General features: G+C 55.2%; 2 protein-coding genes across 7 annotated transcripts in view; both read left to right on the forward strand.

The window, feature by feature from the left end:
- The first annotated feature begins 102 nt into the window (after window positions 1-102).
- SCARF1 (scavenger receptor class F member 1) lies at window positions 103-10,631 on the forward strand. 4 transcript variants are annotated; one of them, XM_059669176.1, is made up of 11 exons: window positions 103-481; window positions 801-862; window positions 1,100-1,201; window positions 2,093-2,618; window positions 4,414-4,632; window positions 5,041-5,169; window positions 6,147-6,250; window positions 6,714-6,834; window positions 8,091-8,215; window positions 8,297-8,443; window positions 9,120-10,631. In XM_059669176.1, the coding sequence occupies exons 1-11, from the start codon at window positions 255-257 to the stop codon at window positions 9,983-9,985; spliced, it is 2,628 nt and encodes an 875-aa protein (XP_059525159.1). In that variant the 5' UTR covers window positions 103-254; the 3' UTR covers window positions 9,986-10,631. The 4 variants fall into 4 exon arrangements, with proteins under 4 accessions (XP_059525159.1, XP_059525161.1, XP_059525158.1 ...); XM_059669178.1 differs by having other exon boundaries at window positions 8,334-8,443; window positions 9,120-9,385; XM_059669175.1 differs by having other exon boundaries at window positions 8,091-8,443.
- A 3,143-nt stretch (window positions 10,632-13,774) lies between these two features.
- SLC43A2 (solute carrier family 43 member 2) overlaps window positions 13,775-20,030 on the forward strand; it is a 45,980-nt gene continuing 39,724 nt past the window's right edge. The window contains exons 1-2 of one of the 3 annotated variants that reach the window (XM_059669193.1): window positions 13,775-13,989; window positions 14,845-15,042. In XM_059669193.1, the coding sequence (XP_059525176.1) occupies window positions 14,883-15,042 (160 nt within the window). In that variant the 5' untranslated portion in view covers window positions 13,775-13,989; window positions 14,845-14,882. Of the gene's footprint in view, window positions 13,990-14,569; window positions 14,711-14,844; window positions 15,043-20,030 lie in introns of those variants that run through there. The other 2 variants (XM_059669190.1, XM_059669191.1) reach the window with 2 other exon arrangements.

The following is a 20,030-nucleotide window of genomic DNA, read 5'->3' on the forward strand; positions in this document are numbered from 1 at the left end:
TTGCCAGGGGTGAAGGCAGGCTGAGGTTGTCTCACAGGGTTTCCCCGGTCGTCACTGGGTGGGGAGGCTTCTCCCAGCTGGGAAGTATGACCTAATGGAAAACTCTGGCTCCCCCCTCACCCCACTCCCTCGCCTGTTCTCAATACCCCAGGACTTCCAGTTTCATCTTCCTGCCCCCTCCAGACTGAAACCAGCCCCTTCAGGCCCCACTCGGCACTAGTGATTGGGCCTGCCCACCCTCAGGGAGGTGCCTCATGGCAGCCCTCCCACCACCGCCCCCTGGGCCTGGTTTCCTCAGGAAAAGCCTTGGGAGGAAACAGGGAGGGGGTTGGAGCTGTGGGGGCCAGGCTCACTCAAACCCTCTCACTGCACTGGCCGCCATGGGCCTGCGGCTGCTGCTCCCCCTGCTACTGCTCTGGACTCAGAAGACCCAGGGGTCTGAGCTGGACCCTAATGGGCGGCATGTCTGCATGGACAACAGGTGGCTCTTGTGGGAGGCTGATGGGGGCGGTGGCTGAACTGGTGCTGAGGCTTGGGGCGGGTAGTGAGGGAAGAGATCATGGGGCTGAAGGGAGGGAGGCTTGGGGACAGCCTGGAGGGTGGTGGATCCTCAGGACAGATGGTGGGAAGGCCAGAGAAGGGGAGGGAAGGGGTTGGGGTCAGTGGGCTGCGACTCGGCCAGGCCTGCCTGATGGGGCTGAGGCAGCTCCCACATCTCAGCCAGAGGCAGTGATCCACCTTTGAAACCAGGCTTCCACCCTTCCTAACCCCCCTCCGGCTGACCCCTCTCTGCCCCGCAGCCCCTCTGCTGAGCTCCAGTGCTGCCCAGGCTGGAAGCAGAAGGATCGAGAATGCACCATTGGTGAGTAGCCAGGACCAACCCCCACACAAAGAGAAGGGAGGACACAGCTCAGTGACCTTCCTACCCTTCTGGGGGCTGATTTCCCCTCCTGAGCCCTGGAGCTGGCGTCCGTCCTAGGACACACACACCCAACCCTGAGGGAGCAGCTCTTGAGGGTCAGGGAACTGGGAGCCAGTGAGGGGGCTGAGTGTCCCCGGGTCAAGCCCCAGTCCTTCTGACCTCGTGGGTGTTTTTCAGCCATCTGTGAGGGACCCGATGCCTGCCGGGAAGACGAAGTATGTGTGAAGCCAGGCCTCTGTCGATGCAAACCTGGCTTCTTCGGGGCCCAGTGCAACTCCCGTGAGTCCTAAGTCACGCCTGGGGGATGACCTTGATGGGCAGAACTAGGAGAGCGGGGAGGCAAAGCAGGTAGGACCGACATCTTGGAGCAGCAGGGCCAGAACCTCTCCAGTCTTCACTGAGGAAATTGAGGCCCAGGGACAGGAAGTGACGCTCCTGGGAGATGCCCTGAGTCATCTGGGTTTTGCCCAGATCCACAGAGCCCTACCTACTCACAGCTGCAGTTCTGGGCCCTTCACCTTTCAACTCAGAAAGGGTACGGGTGGTTCCCATTCATTGCAAGATGGATGCATTCTCAGTCTCCCCCACGTACTGTATACCTGAACATGCATGGAGGGCCCTGGCCAGGTTGTCCTCTCTGGCAAAAAAGAAGGGCATGGATGGGAACAGGACAGCCAGGGGCAGCCATCAGGATTCAGGAATCAGGGTGGAGAGGAGACACGGGAGGAAATGGGCTTCTCCTGCGACGCTGATGGCAGCACCCAGGCCTGCGAGGCTCAGCTGTCAGCCCAGTGGAGGACCCAATGAGAGGGAGGAGGGGGCATGGATGAAGCCTCCACCCCCCCCCCCCTGCGTCCTCCCCCCCACACACTTCTGTGTGCTCCGGGCAAAGCCCCTTTCCCTCCCAGGATCTCTAAGTGTGTTCTGGAATGTGGCATGGGAGGCTGGGTCACCGCTAAGGAGTTTTGTAGTTCAGAGTCCGGGGCAGGAAGTGAGCTTTGCCCCAGGAGGATATGATGCCACAAGTTCCAAGGGTCTGTTCCTGGCTCTTGGAGGATGGGCCCAGCTCCCTCCTTTGTTTTGGGAGGGGGTCCAGAGCCTGCGTTTGTCCGAGGCCTGAGCCCGCTGACCCCTTCCATCTCTCCCCGCCCTTCCCTTTCCTGCCCCAAGGCTGCCCGGGCCAGTACTGGGGCCCCGACTGCCGGGAGAGCTGTGCCTGCCACCCCCATGGCCAGTGCGAGCCCGACACCGGTGTGTGCCGCTGCCAAGCCAACCGCTGGGGTAGCCGCTGCGAGTTCGAGTGCACTTGCAGCCCTCACGGGCGCTGCGACCCGAAGACCGGCGCGTGCCACTGCGAGGCGGGCTGGTGGTCGACCAAGTGCCACCACCGGTGCCAGTGCAACCCAGTGGCGGCCCGCTGTGACCAGGCCACCGGCAACTGCCTGTGCGAGGTGGGCTGGTGGGGCCGCCGCTGCAGCTTCCGCTGCAATTGCCACGGCTCGCCGTGCGCGAAGGAGTCGGGTCGCTGCGCCTGCCGGCCGGGCTGGTGGGGCCCCGAGTGCCGGCAGCGGTGCGAGTGCGTGCGCGGCCGCTGCGGCGCGGACTCCGGCCAGTGCGCGTGCCCGCCCGGCTTCCGCGGCCTGCGCTGCGAGCTGCCCTGCCCCGCGGGCCTCTACGGGGCGCAGTGCGGCCACAGGTGAGCGCGGCGGAGCGGGCGGCGAGGGGCACCTGCGCGCAGGGCGAGAGGTCGGGGGAAGGGGAGGGGAGAAAGGTGGAGGGAGCGTGAAGGACCGGCGGTGAGGGCTCAGGGAGGAAGTTGCGGTGCTTCCCATAAAAACCTAGGAGGGGCCTGGGGCGTGGCCAGTGGTTGAGCTTCCACCCATGAACCAGGAGGTCACGGTTCACAGGCCCGGGTTGCTGCTCCTCCCCCAGTGTGGGGCCTGCAGGAGGCAGCCGGTGGATGATGAGAGAGAGAGAGAGAGAGAGAGAGAGACATTAATCAATGATGAGAGAGAATCATCGATCGGCTGCCTCCTGCACGCCCCCTACCGGGGATGGAGCCGCAACCTGGGCATGTGCCCTTGACAGAATCGAGCCCGGGACCCTTCAGTCCGCAGGCTGATACTCTCTGCGCTGAGCCAAACCAGACAGGGCAAGATGTATTTTGTTTTGTTTTTTAATTTACAGGGATGGGATGAAAGGGGGATAAAAGATCCTCAATGCCCCAAAGTCCAGCCTCCCACACCCCTTTCATCCGGTTACTGTTAATAACAATATATAGTATAACAAGCCATACTTAGGAACAGATAAAGAATGAATCACGTGACAAAATGATTCCATGGTCCCTTTGAGACTCAGTGACTTTTAAACTTTGACCAACTCCACCCACAATAACACGTTTTACATCCCACCTATCGTACACACCCATATATATTAGTATATATATATGCATATATAACTGAAGTAAAAGCTTAACCAGACAACACATTTACCTTTACTACGTATATCACATATAACATACAGTATGTGAATATATAATATGTATATACTGTAATGTTTTTTATTCTCTCGCTCTCTATTTTTTTATTTTTTTTTTGCTGCTGGTTGGGATCTGCTAAATTGGTTTTATGAACTTCCCTCTCCCCCCTCCAATGAGTCTAATTAAAGTATATGATCGCAGATAATAAAGTATCTGAGGGAGAAACTTCAAGTAACTATTACGGATCATTGAGAAATTGAGATAATATAAACCTGCCCTAACTGGTTGCTCAGTGGATAGAACATTGGCCCTTGGACTGAAGGGTCATGGGTTCGATTCTGGTCAAGGGCACCAGAAGGTTGCAGCTTCAGTTGCAGTGTGTTGGGAGGTAACCAATTATTTAAAAAAATATTTTTATTGATTTCAGAGAGGAAGGAAGAGGGAGACAGAGATAGAAACATCCATGATGAGAGAGAATCATTGATCGGCTGCCTCCTGCAGGCCCCACACTGGGGATCGAGCCCACAACCTGGGCATGTGCCCTGATTAGGAATCAAACCCTGACCTCCTGGTTCATGGGTTGATGTTCAACCACTGAGCTGCACTGGCCAGGCTAAAATGCTTTAATTTTTACTCGTTTTCATGTTATGGGATAGGAGATAAACTACTGAGGTCCATCCCTGCCAGACCTCAGGGATGCTGTGGTTGGAAGGGTGGGGAGACGCTGGGAGGCAAAGGTTGGGGTAATAACTTGGCTGCTCTGACTGGTGACCCTGGAACCCAGGGAAGGATGAGTCCTGGAATCAGGGGTTAGATGGAGAGGGCTGGAATCCTACTAGAGTTTATAGAGATCATTTATCCAACCTCTTTGTAGAACAACCTGGGGAAGCTGAGGTCAAACCTGCCTGAACGCGTTAGCTGGGACCTGGATGCTCTCCAGGGCCCTGGAGACCTGGGTGGGCGCTCCTTCCATTTGCCCCCGGAGCTTCCCATGAACTTCTCTTCCCACCAGCTGTGGCCACTGCGAGCAGAATGAGCCGTGCTCTGCAGACACAGGCAGCTGTAAGTCCTGCGAGCCGGGCTGGAACGGGACCCAGTGCCTCCAGCCCTGCCCACCTGGTACCTTCGGTGAGAGCTGTGGACAGCAGTGCCCCCAGTGCAGGCGTGGGGAGGCCTGCCAGCCAGACACTGGGCACTGTCTGAGCTGTGACCCTGGCTGGCTGGGGCCCAGGTAAGAGGCCAGCCTGCTCAGGATGGGGTATACCTTCCTTCAGAATCCTCACCCCAGCTGCTCCCTCTGGGGTCGGCGTCCCCTCCCCAAACACACATTCACACAGCCCCCTGGGGCTTGCCACCTGGCAAAGCCTGACGGGAGAGAGATGGATGCTGATGGGGCCTGGGCAGGGTTCTTTTCTAAATCCCTGCCACTCAGGCTTCCTGCCCTCTTCTCCCTCCAGGGATCTCTAGTCGGTCACCTATTGGGTTTGGCGCGGCTTCAAGGCCCTGTTTGTACCTGAGCTTCACTGCTGAGGACCCACAGTTGGGTCCCCGAGTCCAGAAGCATGGGGGACGATGGGTAGAGCCCCCTTTGGGGGCCGGGCCTGCCCTGTCCCCCAGTTCAAGTCTTGCCTCACCTCAGGTGTGAAGATCCCTGCCCAAGTGGCACCTTTGGGGAGGGCTGTGGCTCCACCTGCCCCACCTGTGTTCAGGGGGCTTGTGATGCTGTGACTGGGGAGTGTGTCTGCAACGCTGGCTACTGGGGACCCAGGTGAGGACTGGGGCCCTGGCAGAGAGGCGGGGGCCTAGGCCAGGCCTCCGTGCAAGCTGTTTCCTTAACTTCCCTTCTGGGCTTCTCCACCTTCCATATACCCACCCGGCACCCTCAAAACTCCTGTTGTGGGGTCTGCATCTTCCAAAGGAGGCTCAGAGTAATGCTTATGGGAAAGGCCTGGCTCCCTACCTAGATGGGGAAGCTATTCAGGGGTATGGCTCCAGACCCCACTGTTGTTTCCCTAAGGTCTTCAGGTAGTAAAACCTAATCCACGGCCATGTCTCCAGTGTCAGATTTGCCACCTCTGGGACAGGATCTAGAATAACATGGAAGAGACCTCATTGTATAGAGGAGAGAACCAAGGCCCAGAGAGTCAGGGGCGGGGCTGGACCTGGCTGGCTTCCAGACCCTGAGGATGTCTGATGCCATTGGCATCTTGCTTAGTTCATATTAGTGCTGGGTGGGTAAGGGATGAGGCTCATGAGAAGTGGACTCTGCCCGAGGGTTACGCCCTGGGGCTGGGCGGGCAAAGGACGGTGTGGGGGTAGTTTCCATGGAAGATGGGCTGAGGGGCTGAGGGATTCTCTCAGATGCTGTCAGGGGTACTGAGAATGTGGCTCTGAGGCAGGAGAAGTCTGCCCAGGCATCATCTAGGGGTGGGGAACAGTGCCCAGAAATCTACCTTCCCCTATCCCAGCGGTTCTCAAGCTTCTGGCCCTTTCAATACAGTTCCTCATGTTGTGACCCCAACCATAAAATTATTTTCGTTGCTACTTCATAACTGTCATGTTGCTACTGTTATGAATCATCATGTAAATATCTGATATGCAGGGTGGTCTTTGGCGACCCCTGTGAAAGGGTCGTTCGACCACCAAAGGGGTCGCGACCCACAGGTTGAGAACCGCTGCCTTATCCCCTGCCCACCTCCACCCCTTCTCACCCAGCCTCAGCTTGTCTCTCCTTGTCACCCACAGCTGCAACGTCTCATGCCCATCTGGCTTCCATGGAAACAACTGCTCTGCTCCCTGTGAATGCCCGGAGGGACCCTGCCACCCTGTCTCTGGGGCCTGCCAGCTGGGTAAGGTGGAAAGGAGGGTGCAGGGTACAGTCACCCGGGAAAGATTGGCCCTTTACATGGGCGCCATTTGACAGGGAGTCTGAGCCCATAACAGAGACATTCCTTATGCCTGAAATCTGTATGGATGCTCTGAGGTCCCCTTAAGATGTGACAGAGTCCCTGTTCCCTGAGACACCAGGCTAGCACCCAGGAAATGAGCAGGTAGGGCTGGACGCTGGGATGTGCATCAGGCATGAAAACTAGGGGCAAGGCTTGTGGAACAGACCATGGGCCAGCAGAAGGGGACAGGCCAGCAGGTGGCCTCCAGGCTGAGCAGAGTCTACGTCTCTCAGAAGAGACACCACAGGTGGAAGACTGGGGAGGAGGCAACTCAGCTAGAGGTGAGACATGTATGGGAGATGAGAAGGCCCTGAATATTTGACCACTGCTCACCTCCCCCCCGCCTCCCCACCCCCGCCCCCAGGGTCTCACAGTCAGGACGCCACCCTCATCGCTGGCATCCTTGTGCCTCTGCTGCTGCTCCTCCTGGGCATTGCCTGCTGTGCCTGCTGCTGCTGGGCTGCCCGGTTGGACCCCAAGGACAGGTGAACACTGGCTCTCCTTGCAGGGGTGGGGAAGGGCTGACCTTGTCACATACTTAGGTCAGAAGTGACGGGGTCGTTGGTAGTGGCCTGGAGACATCCGGTCAGCCACTCGCCTTCCTCAGAAGCCTTGGGTGGGAGTCACATGCGCAGGGGCACCCGGCTGGGGAAACTCGAACCCACAGCAGGAGGCTGAGGGTGTACTAACAGGGGCCAGAGGAGGAGGGTGACGGGGAGAAGCAGCAGGGCAGCTTCGGGCTGGGAGCAGAAGAGACCAGGCCTCACACCCCCCAGAAAGGAGAGTGACATAAAAGTCTGGGCAGTGGTTTGGCAGAGAATGGGCTTTTCCCAGAAGAGAAGAGTTAGGGTTTGGTGTTGCGGCCCGCTGGAGACCGCTGCTCCTATCGAGCTTTGTCCTTTACAAAATCTCTTTCCGTTTCTCTGCTCCTTGGAGACTCACCGCATCATGGAGGTTTGGAGCAGGGAACGTGGGGGCAGGAGGAGTGGCACAGCACAGAGGACACGGATAAGGTGACGCGGTTGGCCACTGGCACACACAAAGCCTGGGCCCTGTTCTCTGGACTCTGTCCGGTGCTCTCTTACGGTTCGCACACTGATCCTCAAGTACGTCACCCTACGTGTGCTGGGGTCCCTCACAGATGAGCAGGCCCGGTAGCCTGTCCCCTGGGGCATAGAGCCCGGGGTGGGGAAGAAGCCCCTCACATGAGGACCCGGGCATGTGCAAAGGCTGTCAGAGGAATGGCAGGAGTGAAGCAGTCACTCCCAGCATGGGGACGGAGCCAACAGCAGGCTTCCTGGAGGTGGTGTCATTTTCAGAAAGCCGGGTGAGCTGGGACTTTGCTAGGATGGTGATAGCACGTAGCTGCCTTTTGGCGAACCGCACCTGGTGCCTGGTGCTGTAGGGGGTCCTGAAAAAAGCTCTGACAGATTGTAGTTGTCCCCATTTTACACATGAGGTAACTGAGGACCAGAGAGTGGTAAAGTTTGAGCAGAGTTGCTGCCCCAGGTCTATTTGACTTTAGAGCCATGCTGCCCTCTGTGGCCGGCTCAAATCTCGGGCTCAATAGTTTGGACTTTACTCTGTGGCCACAGGGAGCCACTGAAGCAGACACAGCCACTCTGTCCCGCTTCCGCACTCACACTAACCCCAGGACTAGGATGGGCCTGGCCCTTTTCTCCTGCTACCACCCTGTCCCAAGGAGGGGTCTCACACACTGACCACCCTCCGACGCCCTCAGGCCAGCGAGCGATGGAGCTGCTGTGTCCAGGAAGAAGCTCCAGGTCTTGTGGGAGACACTGACCAGCCTGAGCTTCGCGCTACCCTGCAGGTCCCTCAGCAGCCACAAGCTTCCCTGGGTGACAGGTAGGTGGGCGCTGAGGGTCGGGGCTGGAATGGGACACGGCTTCCCGTCAGGCTCGGCGCCTGACCTGGAGCCCCCTGCAGTCTCCCACCACGACCCGGAGATCCCCTTCAACCACAGCTTCATTGAGCAGCCCTCTGCGGGCTGGGCCTCGGACGACTCCTTCTCTTCTGATTACGACTGTGGAGAAGAGGATGAGGACCCTGCCTACTGCGTGCCACCCCAAGAAGGTAGGGACCCTCCCCGCCCAATCGCCCACTGGGGCTACTTCAGATACTGCTTGGGTGTCTGGAAATCCTTCTGATCCCTTTGTCCTAGAGATATAACCATTCCCTATGTGGTACTACTTCTGTAAAGTGTACAGTCTTCTACTGTGGTTCATAAAATGGAGACAAGCTAGACTCCCGTCCTTACCAAGCCTTAGTCTGCTGGGCCATAACCAGACCCTTACAGGATAGAGAGATATGTGCTTGGTTGGGGGACATGCAAGAGGGGCTATAATCCAGCCAAGTCAGGGGAGACGGGGGTCAGGGAAGATGTCTCAGTGTTAGTGACATTGGAGTGGAGTCCAGCAGAGTCACGAGTTAGCCACGTGAAAGTTAGGGGGAGGTGGGAATGGTGTTTCAGAAAGAGGGAGCAGTGTACAGGCCCAGAGCGGGGAGGGACGAGGCTGTGTGGCATTGAAGAGTTTAAGCTTGGATAGAGTGTGACATTGAGTCAAAGAAGGGTGGGAGGTGAGAATAGAATGGAGAAGTAGTAGTGTCTATTGACACTGCTGTTCCCGCCTCTGCATCCTCACTCTCTACCCTGTTGTTGTGGCCTCCCAGAAGATGCTGGCCTGGGTAGGCAGGATGGGTTGGGGTGGCCAGCCCAGCTTTAGCCAAACTCTTCTGTCTCCTCCACCAGGGATGGTCCCTGTGGCCCAAGCAGAGTCACCAGAGGCCAGCCTGGGTGATGGTCCCTTCCCTCCCCCTGAGGATGCCTCCACCCCATTCGCTATCCCACGCACGTCCAGCCTAGCACGGGCCAAGCGACCCTCGGTTTCCTTTGCTGAAGGCACCAAGTTTGCACCGCAGAATCGCCAAAGCTCCGGGGAGCTCTCCAACCCACTCCGCAAGTCCAAACGGCTCTCCCGGGGTGGCCAGCCAGGTCCTGAAAGCCAGGAGGCTGAGGAGTCCACGGGCCCTGAAAAAACGGAAAGGGACAAGGCCCCTCCTGGGGCACCCAGCCCCAAGGATTCAGCCACGGGCCACCGCCGGCTCCCACTTGGTGGCCGGACAGTGGCTGAGCGCGTGGAAGCCATCGAAAGCAGTGTCCAGGAGAGCTCAGGCTCCGTAACCACAATATACACCTTGGCAGGGACACCCTGGGAATCTGAGGGCCCGGTCCGGTCTGTCCTCCGCCGTTTCGGTAGCTTCCAGAAAGGCCAGGCAGAGCCCAAGGTCAAGAGTGCCATCCCCAAGCCTCCTCGTCGGGCATTGAGTCGGAACAAGGGCAGACCCGGGCTGGCCTCTGGCTCTGCCAGTCAGAGCCCTGGCCCAGCCCCCAACGAGGAGCCCACTGGGGCCTCGCAGCCCGCAGGAACTGGGCCAGAGGAGGTGGCCAGTGGGCTGAGGGATGGCATCAAGAGCTCAGGGAGGGTCCAGGAGCTGGGCCCCGGTGGCCCCCCAAAACAGGATCCCCAGAAGCTGGCTGACGAGGAAGGGCAGGAGGAGCCCCAGTATGAGAATGTTGCACCCATCTCTGGGCCACCAGAGCCCCGAGGACTGTGAATTTGGGGAGTGGGAAGGCTATGGATAGGGGGTAGGCATCGAACTGCCTCTGCATCAGATTGTATTTTGTGCTGGAAAAAGGTCCCAGGGCCAGGAAAGACCTCCCAGAGCCTCTGGCCTTGGTGGGGAAACAGCTGAGGTAGAGGCCAGTTGGCTCTGGGCCCTGGCGGTGTTCCAGGGAAGGTCTGGAAGGCCTGGGCAGAGACCCCAGGGGATGGGGTCAGGAAGGGGAACGAGACGGCTGCAGGAACGTTTTGCTGTTGTCCTGGACTTTGCTTTTCTTTCCTTCATTTGCAAAATATTTTTCTAAAATGGAAAACAACCTAAATGTTTGATGATAAAAGATTGGTTAAATATTTTTTATGATAGGTTCCTAAACAACCATGAAAAATTATGTTGTGTAAGAGAGCGAGAGAGAGAAACATCGACGGGTTGCCTCCCACATGGCACCCTGACCATGTGCTCGTACCCGCAACCTGGGTATGTGCCCTGACCAGGAATTGAACCCGCCACCTTTGGTGTAAGGACGATGCTCCAACTGAGCCACACTGGCCAGGGCTCATTTTCTTTTTAAACTTTTGTATAATTTGCATATTTTGTACAGTGAATGTTCTTTTTACTTTCCTCACTCGATTAAACTTTTATTTTTTTTAAAGTACTGTTCTTTGTTAAAAATAAATAGAACTAACATTATGGACATGTATGAAGTAAAAATGAGATTTCCCCTCTCCCCAGGGGAGTCTGGGGGACCAGGCAGGGGCCAGATTTACTTCTCACTGGATGTCTTTGCTCTTGTTCTGAATTCTTTCCTCACATCGTTGTATTGCCTAGTCGGGAAACAGAGCGGGTTCCCCTCCGTTCCTGTGCTCAGAGAATCTCATGGAAGTTTAGATGCTTCCTTTCAGATGTCTTTCTGCGCACATGAGAACAGAAGAGCCTACTGTTCTGCAATTTGCTTTTTTACTTCATGTGTCCTGGGTATCTTTTGGTGCCAGTAAATATAAAGCTACCTCTTTTTATTAAAAAATGGCTACATGGGTTTCATCATGTGGAAATAACATGGATTATGTAAACCATCCCCTACATTTAGGGATTTGGGTTGTTTTTAATTGTTTAAGACTATAAATGACGCAGTGTCCAACTTTGTCCATTGTTTAAATATATTTGTGCAAGTTTTTCTGTAGAAGAGAGTCCTGCAAGTGGAATTGCTGTGTTATGGAGTCAGAACATTAAACATTTATGTATTTACTCCAAAAAAGTTGTATGGCTTTATACTCTCACAAATTATGGTGGTATCTATTTTCTCACACCCAATCTGATAAGTTCAAGATGGTATTTCATTATTTTAGGGCAACAAGAAGAAAGTAATAGGTCAAAGCTTTTTTTTTTTTCTTTCTTTCATAGAGTCACTTTTATTGAGAACCATAGTTTTAGGAAAGGTTAAAGCTTTGATCAGATAAAAATATTTTTAAAAATATATATTTTATTGATTTTTTAGAGAGAGGAAGGGAGAGAGATAGAGAGTTAGAAACATCGATCAGCTGCCTCCTGCACATCTACTGGGGATGTGCCCACAACCAAGGTACATGCCCTTGCCCGGAATCGAACCTGGAACCTTTCAGTCCGCAGGCCGACACTCATCCACTGAGCCAAACTGGCTTCGGGGATAAAAATTTTTTTTTTAAAATACATTTTATTGATTTTCCACAGAGAGGAAGGGAGAGAGAGAGAGAGAGTTAGAAACATCGATGAGAGAGAAACATCGATCAGCCGCCTCCTGCACATCTCCTACTGGGGACGTGCCCGCAACCCAGGTACATGCCCTTGACCGGAATCGAACCCGGGACCTTTCAGTCCGCAGGCCGACACTCTATCCACTGAGCCAAACTGGCTTCGGGGATAAAAATTTTTTTTTTTAAATATATTTTATTGATTTTCCACAGAGAGGAAGGGAGAGAGAGAGAGTTAGAAACATCGATGAGAGAGAAACATCGATCAGCCGCCTCCTGCACATCTCCTACTGGGGACGTGCCCGCAACCCAGGTACATGCCCTTGACCGGAATCGAACCCGGGACCTTTCAGTCCGCAGGCCGACGCTCTATCCACTGAGCCAAACCGGTTTCGGCGATAAAAATATTTTTATTTTTGCTTTTTAACCATAAAAATGGTATAATTAAAATCTGATTTTCTATGATTATTCTAAGATTGAGCTTCTTTTCAAATCATTATTTGTATTTTTCCTATAGATTATCTGGTTATTTTCTTTCCCCAATTTCATTTGAGGTATTCACCTTTTTCTCAGTGATTTATATATTTCAAAGATAGATAACAAAATTAGTGAACAAAGATAATGGAAAGTATTGTGGAGAGTAGTCAGGGAAGGCTTCCTGGAGGAGCTGTCCAAAAAGGGACTCTGAGGCCCAGAGGTAAGAGAACAGCATGTGATTGGAGCATCTAGGACCAGGCAGGCCAACCAGCCTCCATGGGGAGAAAGAGACTGGTGGGAGGAAGGATGTGTGGCTCAGGTTGGAGAACTTGAACTTTATCCTGGAAGACAAATGGTAGAGTTTCTGACTGATTTTTAGCAGAGATCAGATTGACCAAGGTCAGATTTAAAAAATTTATATATATATACTGATTCAGAGAGGAAGGGAGGGAGAGAAACATCCTATATAATAAAAGCCTAATATGCAAACTGTCCCCTCTGGGGGTCGTTCAATCAGGAGTTTGACCAGGAAACTGGGAGTTCGACCACTGGCTATGATGGTCTGAACCAGGGTGCCAGCGGCGGCATCCCAGCGGCAGAGGGCGCTCTCGGACTGGGCGACGGCACAGAGGGCTCCCGGGGCTCCCTCAGCCCTGGGATAAGCCAGCTCCAGGAGCCTGCAGGGGAGGCCAAGCTGATCATCGGGAAGACCAAGGGTCCTCTAAGGTCAGGCTGGTGTCTCTGATGGAGAGACGAAGACGGGCAGCAGAAATTCCGGAGCCTGGGCTCCATCCCCTGCCCTGGCAGTTCTGGCAGGTCCAGCTCGCCTACCAGACTGGGAGCTGGAGCCCTCCCGACTCCACGCCTTCTCCCCGAGGCCTGATTTGTCCCTGCAGCTTGGCGCTGCCCAGCCCGCCACCCTGAGAGGGCCCCTGAGGAAGGCATCCGGGAAAGGGGCGGAGGTAGAGCAGACAGAGGGTATGGGATAGTCACCTTGGGCAGGGTTCCCGGGGGCCAAGGGGAGTGGGTCGGAGTCTGGATGGGGCAACAGGGGAGACACCGTGCTAGGGAACAGACAAGCCCCAAACTCCCACCTGGGGGTCCCCGAGGGACTGGGCAGATGGCACCCAGGAGCGGGGTCGGTGGATCAGGAGAACAGGAAGAGGCACAGCGCGCCTGGGGCCCGCAGATCCGGAATGGGCCAACGTTGCCTGGATGGGGGGAGACTGGGGCAGGAGGAAGCAGGATGGGTTGCGCTGGGAGGAGGCAGTGCGGGCGGCGGGAGTGCAGCGACCCACGGGGAGCCAGAGCATCGAGGCCTGGTGCCAGCGCAGAGTTCGGGAAGTTGGGGGGCTCTCAGGCGGGGCGGAGAGCGGAGCGCAGAAACCGAGCGGGAGTCGGAGTGATGCTGGGGGCATCTGGGGGCCCGGGCAGGCCGAGCCCGAGCCTCCAACCAGGGCAAGGCTTCGGGGTGGGGCTCCGGAGAGGCGCTGGGGCAGTGTCTCCAGGGGTGTCCAGCCCGGCTGTGACTCCAGGTTAAGGTGGCGGAGCAGACGCTCGGCCCACCGCTACCCCAAAGCACCCCCAGTTCTCCTGTTTGCCTCGGAGTCCGGCCGGAACCGGCTTCTGCTTGCGGCCGGGCGGGCGGGTGCCTACTGATTGGCCAACGCCTGTTTCAGCTCACTCAGCCAATCAGCGCGCAGCCGTGTTTTCGTCTCGGGGTCCTAATAAAAGGGCTGTAATAAAAGAGGACAGAAAAGGCGCCGGCCGGGCCCGACATACGTCAGTAGGAACCGGGTGAGCTGGATCCTGGGAATCTGGGCCTCTGGGCCTCGGGGGCGGGTGCTGGAGGCAGAAGGCTTGCGAGCAGGGCGGAGGCGGGGGAGTAGGGAGAAGATGTGTGAAAACATGAGAGGGAAGAGATTGGATGGATGGGGAGCCGACAGGAGAGAGGACGAATTTAGGAGGTGCAAGGAAGTGGAGGGGCGGAGGTCCGCTCCCATCGAAACGGGACAAGTGCAGCTCAGGACGGGGGTCGCGCAGGTGGCCCGCGCCGCCGGTTTGAACCGGCTTCGCTTCTCCCATGCGGGGTTCGCGTGGCCGCAGCGCCTAGCGACCTAGGCTGCGGCCAATGGCGCGGCAGTTCCTTTGCCGTCCGGCCAATCAGCGAGCCGTGGGCGGACCGTAGGAGCTAGGTGCGCTGATCTTGTGGTTGAAAGAACCAGCTCTGAGGAAGGGTCTCCATTGCGGGCGGGCGGACGCCTGTCAGGGTCCTAGGGAGTGGCCGCCCCCAGGTACGCCCGGGCCCAGGTGTCTGGATCTCAGGCTGCCGCCCCTGCAGACACCCAAGCTATGTCAGTCATGCTGGGAGCCAGGACGAATGCACGTCCCTGAGCTTGCGTTAGTCCCTTCCTGCTAGCGTGCCTCAGTTTACCTCTGAGTGAGCCGAGGGAGAAGTCTGCCTGCCTGGCCGGAGCAGCTCCCTCATCTCCGAGGGCAGCCGTGCAAGTCAGCCGCGGTGGGTGGCCCAGGTCCCGGGCAAGACCCGGGCTCCCTTTGCCGCGCGCACCTGCAGCCCGGGCCGCCGCAGCGGCCGGGCTCGGCCTCCCCGACTGGTCAGGGCCGGGCGCTGACGCTGAGGTCTGTGCGCAGGTGGCTGCAGAGCCGGAGCCGGGCCACCTCGCCGCGTCATGGCGCCCACCCTGGCCACTGCCCATCGGCGCCGCTGGTGGATGGCCTGCACCGCGGTTTTGGAAAACCTCCTCTTCTCGGCAGTCCTCCTGGGCTGGGGCTCGCTGCTCATCATGCTCAAGTCGGAGGGCTTTTACTCCTACCTGTGCACGGAGCCAGGTGAGACGGGCGCCTCGGGCTCGGGCTCGGTCGGGGAGGTTCCCGGAGCGGGAGCTTTTGGAGAGGGAGGGCGAGATGGCGGCACAGACCTGGCCCGCGATACCACCTTGCTGCGCAGCGCCCCCCAGTCAGCAAAAGGCCTATTTGCTCCTCAGGCGGCTCTCCCGGGTCCATAGCACGGTCCCCGTTTTATGGATGAAAAAACCGAGACTCCCGACAGATCTTCTGACTTGCCCGAGGCCACACAGCTAGGAGCCGTCATAGAATCAGAACCCCTGAGTCCAGGATATTCCTTCCCCCGCTGGGAACACTGCTGGGCACCTCCGCCCAGGGCCTGGCACATCGCGTGCCTGGCATGAAGCATGTTGCTCCCTGACTGTAGAAAAAGGAACTCCTGACTCAGTGGCTGGGGTGTAACTAGAGAGAGAGGAAGTGGCTTGGCCTCCATCCGGTGGAAGATTCATCTAGAATGTAGATGTTTTTTAGTCAGATGATTCTGGAGCCTTTTAAGGGCTTGTCAGATACCATTTCTTGTCTGTTTTTGCTGCTTTATGATTTTCCAACAGACTTTTCCTCCCGCAAGCTGTGAGAACGTCTCAGTGTTCTTCTGTGCCCATGGGGGTCGGGGGGAGGAGAAGAGGGGGAACTTATAAAAATGGCACCAGGTCTGTCCTTTCCCTTTGCCACATCGTTGGAGTTGGCAGATGCAGGCTGAGGATGCGGGTCTACAAGAAACCAAACCCCCATTCCCACCTTCATACTTCCCAGCCCTGTTTGAAGGTCCTAATGGTTGATGTCAGTAGGTTCAGCCCAACGGTGGAACTCAGGTGACTCCCAATTTCTACCCTCCTACCCGCTTCCTAGACAATCTTGATAGGAAGCATTTTCCTCTGGCCTCTTGCCGTCTCCAGCAGTTCACCCTGATCGAATCGGTAATGCCCCTCCCCAGGGCCTTTGTCAGCCCGCCCCCACCCCAGTCCCTTTAGACCAGCGGTTCTCAGCCTTCTGGCCCTTTAATGCAGCTCCTCACGTTGTGGTGACCCCCAACCATAAAATTATTTTCGTTGCTACTTCATAACTGTAATGTTGCTACTGTGATGAATCGCCATGTAAATATCTGATATGCAGGATGTATTTTCATGGTTACAAATTGAACACAAAGCATAGCGATGAATCACAAAAACAATATGTAATTATATAGGTGTTTTCCGATGGTCTTAGGCGACCCCAGTGAGAGGGTCGTTCGACCCCCAAAGGGTTGCGACCCACAGGTTGAGAACCGCTGCTTTAGACAGAGCTAGCCCAAGCTTGACCCCCTGATCACACCACCAGCATGCTTTGTCTTTCGAGAGTTCTTACTTTGAGGGAAGAAAAAGTTTTGAACCAGCTCATGTAACTCCATGTAGAGTCCTCCCTGCTTTTCTTCTCTGATCTTCCCAGGATGTTCCTGAGTGTTTCGGTCTCTGGGGAGGTAGCGGGAGAGGTTTAGGGCAGGAGAAAGGGAGTGTGTGTGTTGGGTGGGGAGGCGGGAACGCGCAGGCTACTGGCAGGGCAGAGCGTATCATTTAGAACCTTTAGCCTTTAGCCACTCAGAAATATTTCCTGATAGCCTGAGGGTTCTTGGCAGAACTTTCCCCATGTCAGCAAGAAATCTTGGGAGATGGGAAAGTCACTCAGACCTTGTTCCTTACACAAGCTTTCTGTTCTGTCCAAGAAATGTTAGATTAATGACTCTGGAAGGAACAGGTTGGAGTATTTGGCTCCTCCTCTGCCTCCCTCTCTCCTCCCTTTTAGATCATGACCCTTCCTGCTCGCCTCCCTGGGCTCTCTCAGGCTACACAGAAAGTTTAAAACATAGAAAAAAACATCATCATCCACAGAGGAAGCTTTTATCATGTTCGTGCCGGAGGACTGCTATATTCAATTTTTTTTTTTTTTACCCACTTGGTAATAGAAGGTCAGACTCTAGGGTTCTTCCGAGTTTGTCCACTGATTTAGTTCACTTTATGGTATTGGCAGCATCGGGGCTGGTCACTTCATTCCTGCCTCAACCTTGGCTACTTCCTTCAAGTGGGAGGAGTCCCAGAGCTTGTGCCAACCTAGTGCTGAGTTAGTAGTTAAGCCTTTAAGGCTTGACTGGCCCCCTCGTAACCCAAAGTGAAGATGAAGGTGAAGGGTCAGGATGTGGGTTGAACATCAACCTCTTATCCCATGCCTTTGCTCCTGCTTCTGATTTTGGTTTCTCTGACTCTCTGGCAAACCCTCTGACTCAGCATCCTCCGCGGGCAGGCCTGCTGATTCTACACAGCTTATCTCTCTGGCCTCTCTGTTCCTGGCTTCTGGGAGTCCAAGCAGCCTGTGCCTTTCAGGCAGGAATCCCGGTGCCGCCTGACTGGGAGTGCCTGGAGGATTCAGGGACAAGGTTTCTGCTGAGGTCTAATATTCTCAACCTGGGTGGATGGCTGCCTTGCAGAGGAGTAGTTAAGCCACTTATTGAATTAGACTTGTGAAAAGGGGACCAGCCTGCAGCTGATTGAGATGCAAATCTGTCAGCTTTTTGTTGCTTTTAGGACTGATGCTTTGGTTTGTCCTCTAAAGAAACTTTGCCTGAACCTGTTGAAAGGTTCTCAGAGTTCTTTCTTGGGACCCCAGCCAGAATCTGGCCGCAGACACAGCACTGGTCCCAGCGTGGTGAGGTGGGAGGAGGAAAGAAAGAGCCCCTTTCTCTGCAGCTGCTGAGCTCTTTTTGCCCCCGCCGGCTGGACAGTCGGGATTAATGACAGGGCCTGGGGCTAGGCATTTAGGCTTTGCTCCCCAGACCCAGTCCCCCTGGTGTGGGCAGGAGACCGACTGGTTCCCAGCCCGGGAGTCATGGGGCTTTTCCAGGACTGCGTCCTTTTGGCCTCTGGGCGGCCACTGTAACCACCCACATCTGGCCTCTTCATTTTCTCTGTCACTGGGTGGCCCACTTCGGCAGGGGCAGCTCGGGCCGGTGCTACCTGAGGATGTTTATCTCTTCTTTCATCTAACCTGGACTTTACGTAAACATTATTTTAAAAATGTTCTTATTGGAAAAGAAAAAAAAAGTAACAAAAATGTTTTTATTGGTTTTTAGAGAGAGAGGAAGGGAGAGGGATAGAGAGATAGAAACATTGATGAGAGAGGAACATCATCGATCGGCTTCGTCCTGCACGCACCCCTCCTGGGGATTGAGCCCTCAACCCGGGCATGTGCCCTGCCCAGGAATCGAACTGGCAACCTCTTGGTTCCTGGGTCGATGCTCAACTACTGAGCCACACCATCCAGGCAAGTAACATTGTTGAGGTTCTGCCCTGGAGTGCAGAGCAGTCCTGGCCCTCAGGGTGCCTGCAATCTGCCAGCATCGAACAAGTCACCGCACACAGACCTATATCGTTTCCAGGGGTGGTCTTTCCAGGGGTGGTCCGTACTCCGGCGGACAGCAGGGGGCTGGGACTGAGAGTGACAGGGGAGGTCTGATTCAGCTTGGGTAGAAGGGCCTCTTTGGTGTTTAGGCAGAAGTGTGGAAGGTGAGGAGGGTCGAGTCAGGAGAGAAGGGGGCAAGTAGCCCTGAGGCAGACTGCATGCTGGAGAAGAGGCGAGAAAGGACTGAGCAGCGGGGGTGTGTGTGTGTGTGTGTCAGGGAAGCTGCTGGGGAGGCTGGATTTTACTCTCATGGCAAGAGGAAGTGAGGGAGGCAGAGGAGGGTGATCCTTTCACCTCTTAGACTCCTGAAGTGTTGAGGACTTGCCACCTGCTGGGTGGGGTGGGGCTGTGAAGGTGAGAGGCATGGCCTCTGCCTGAGGCAGTCACAGCCCAGCCCAGCCATGGACACCAAGGCAGAGCCCAGGTCTGTGCTCTTGGTCTCTACAGTCACTACCTGTGGTGTCAGGGGAGAGCCATACCCTTCACTGAAACAAAACAGGAAGCTGTCCCTGGTGGTTCTGAGAGGGCAGAGGGGCTGCCATCACCCAGGGAAACTGGACCAGGCCTGGTCCCCACCAGGCTGGGCCGAGGCTGCAGGTGTGGACAGGAGACATTCTCTGTGGCTTCCAGGCCCTCCCTTTTTTTTATTCAAATTGAATTTATTGGGGTAACATTGGTTAATAAAATCATATCGGTTTCAGGTGTACAGTTCTATAAAACATCATCTGTATATTGTGTTGTGTTCACCACCCCAAGTCAAATCTCCTTTCATCACCATTTATCCCCCCTTAACCCTCCTCTACCTCCCCCCACCCCCCTCTTCCTCTGGTAATCACCAGGCTGTTGTCTGTGTCTATGAGGGATATTTTTCTTCTTAATCCCTTCATCTTTTTCACCAGCCTCCAACCCCTTCCTCCCTGACAGCTGTCAGTCTGTTCTCTGTATCTATTTTGTTTGTTAGTTTATTTTGTTCCACAAATAAGTGAAATCATATGGTACTTGTCTTTCTCTGACTGGCTTATTTCTCTCAGCATAATATTCTCCAGGTCCATCCATGCTGTTGCAAAGGGTAAGATTTCCTTCTTCTTTTTTCTTTATTGATTAAGGTATTACATATGTGTTTTTATCTCCCCCCCACCCCCCAACCCAATTTCCTTCTTTTTTTATGGCTGAGTAATTCCATGTGTAAATGTACCACAGCTTTTTTTATCCACTCATCTACTGATGGGCACTTGAGCTGCTTGCAAATCTTGGCTGTTGTAAATAACACTGCAGCCCTGGTCAGTTTGGCTCAGTGGATAAAGCATTGGCCTGCAGACTGAAGGGTCCCGGGTTCGATTCCAGTCAAGGGCACATGCCCGGTTGTGGGTTCGATCCCCAGTGTGGGGTGTGCAGGAGGCAGCCAATCAGTGATTCTTATTATATTATTGATGTTTCTATCTCTCTCTCTCCCTATCTCTTCTTCTCTGAAACCAATAAAAATATATTTTTAAAAATAACAGTGCAATGAACTTAAGGGTGCTTATATTCTTTCGAATTATTGT

The sequence above is a fragment of the Myotis daubentonii genome, chromosome 16 (genome assembly GCF_963259705.1).
Source record: "Myotis daubentonii chromosome 16, mMyoDau2.1, whole genome shotgun sequence".
Taxonomy (NCBI): Eukaryota; Metazoa; Chordata; class Mammalia; order Chiroptera; family Vespertilionidae; genus Myotis; species Myotis daubentonii.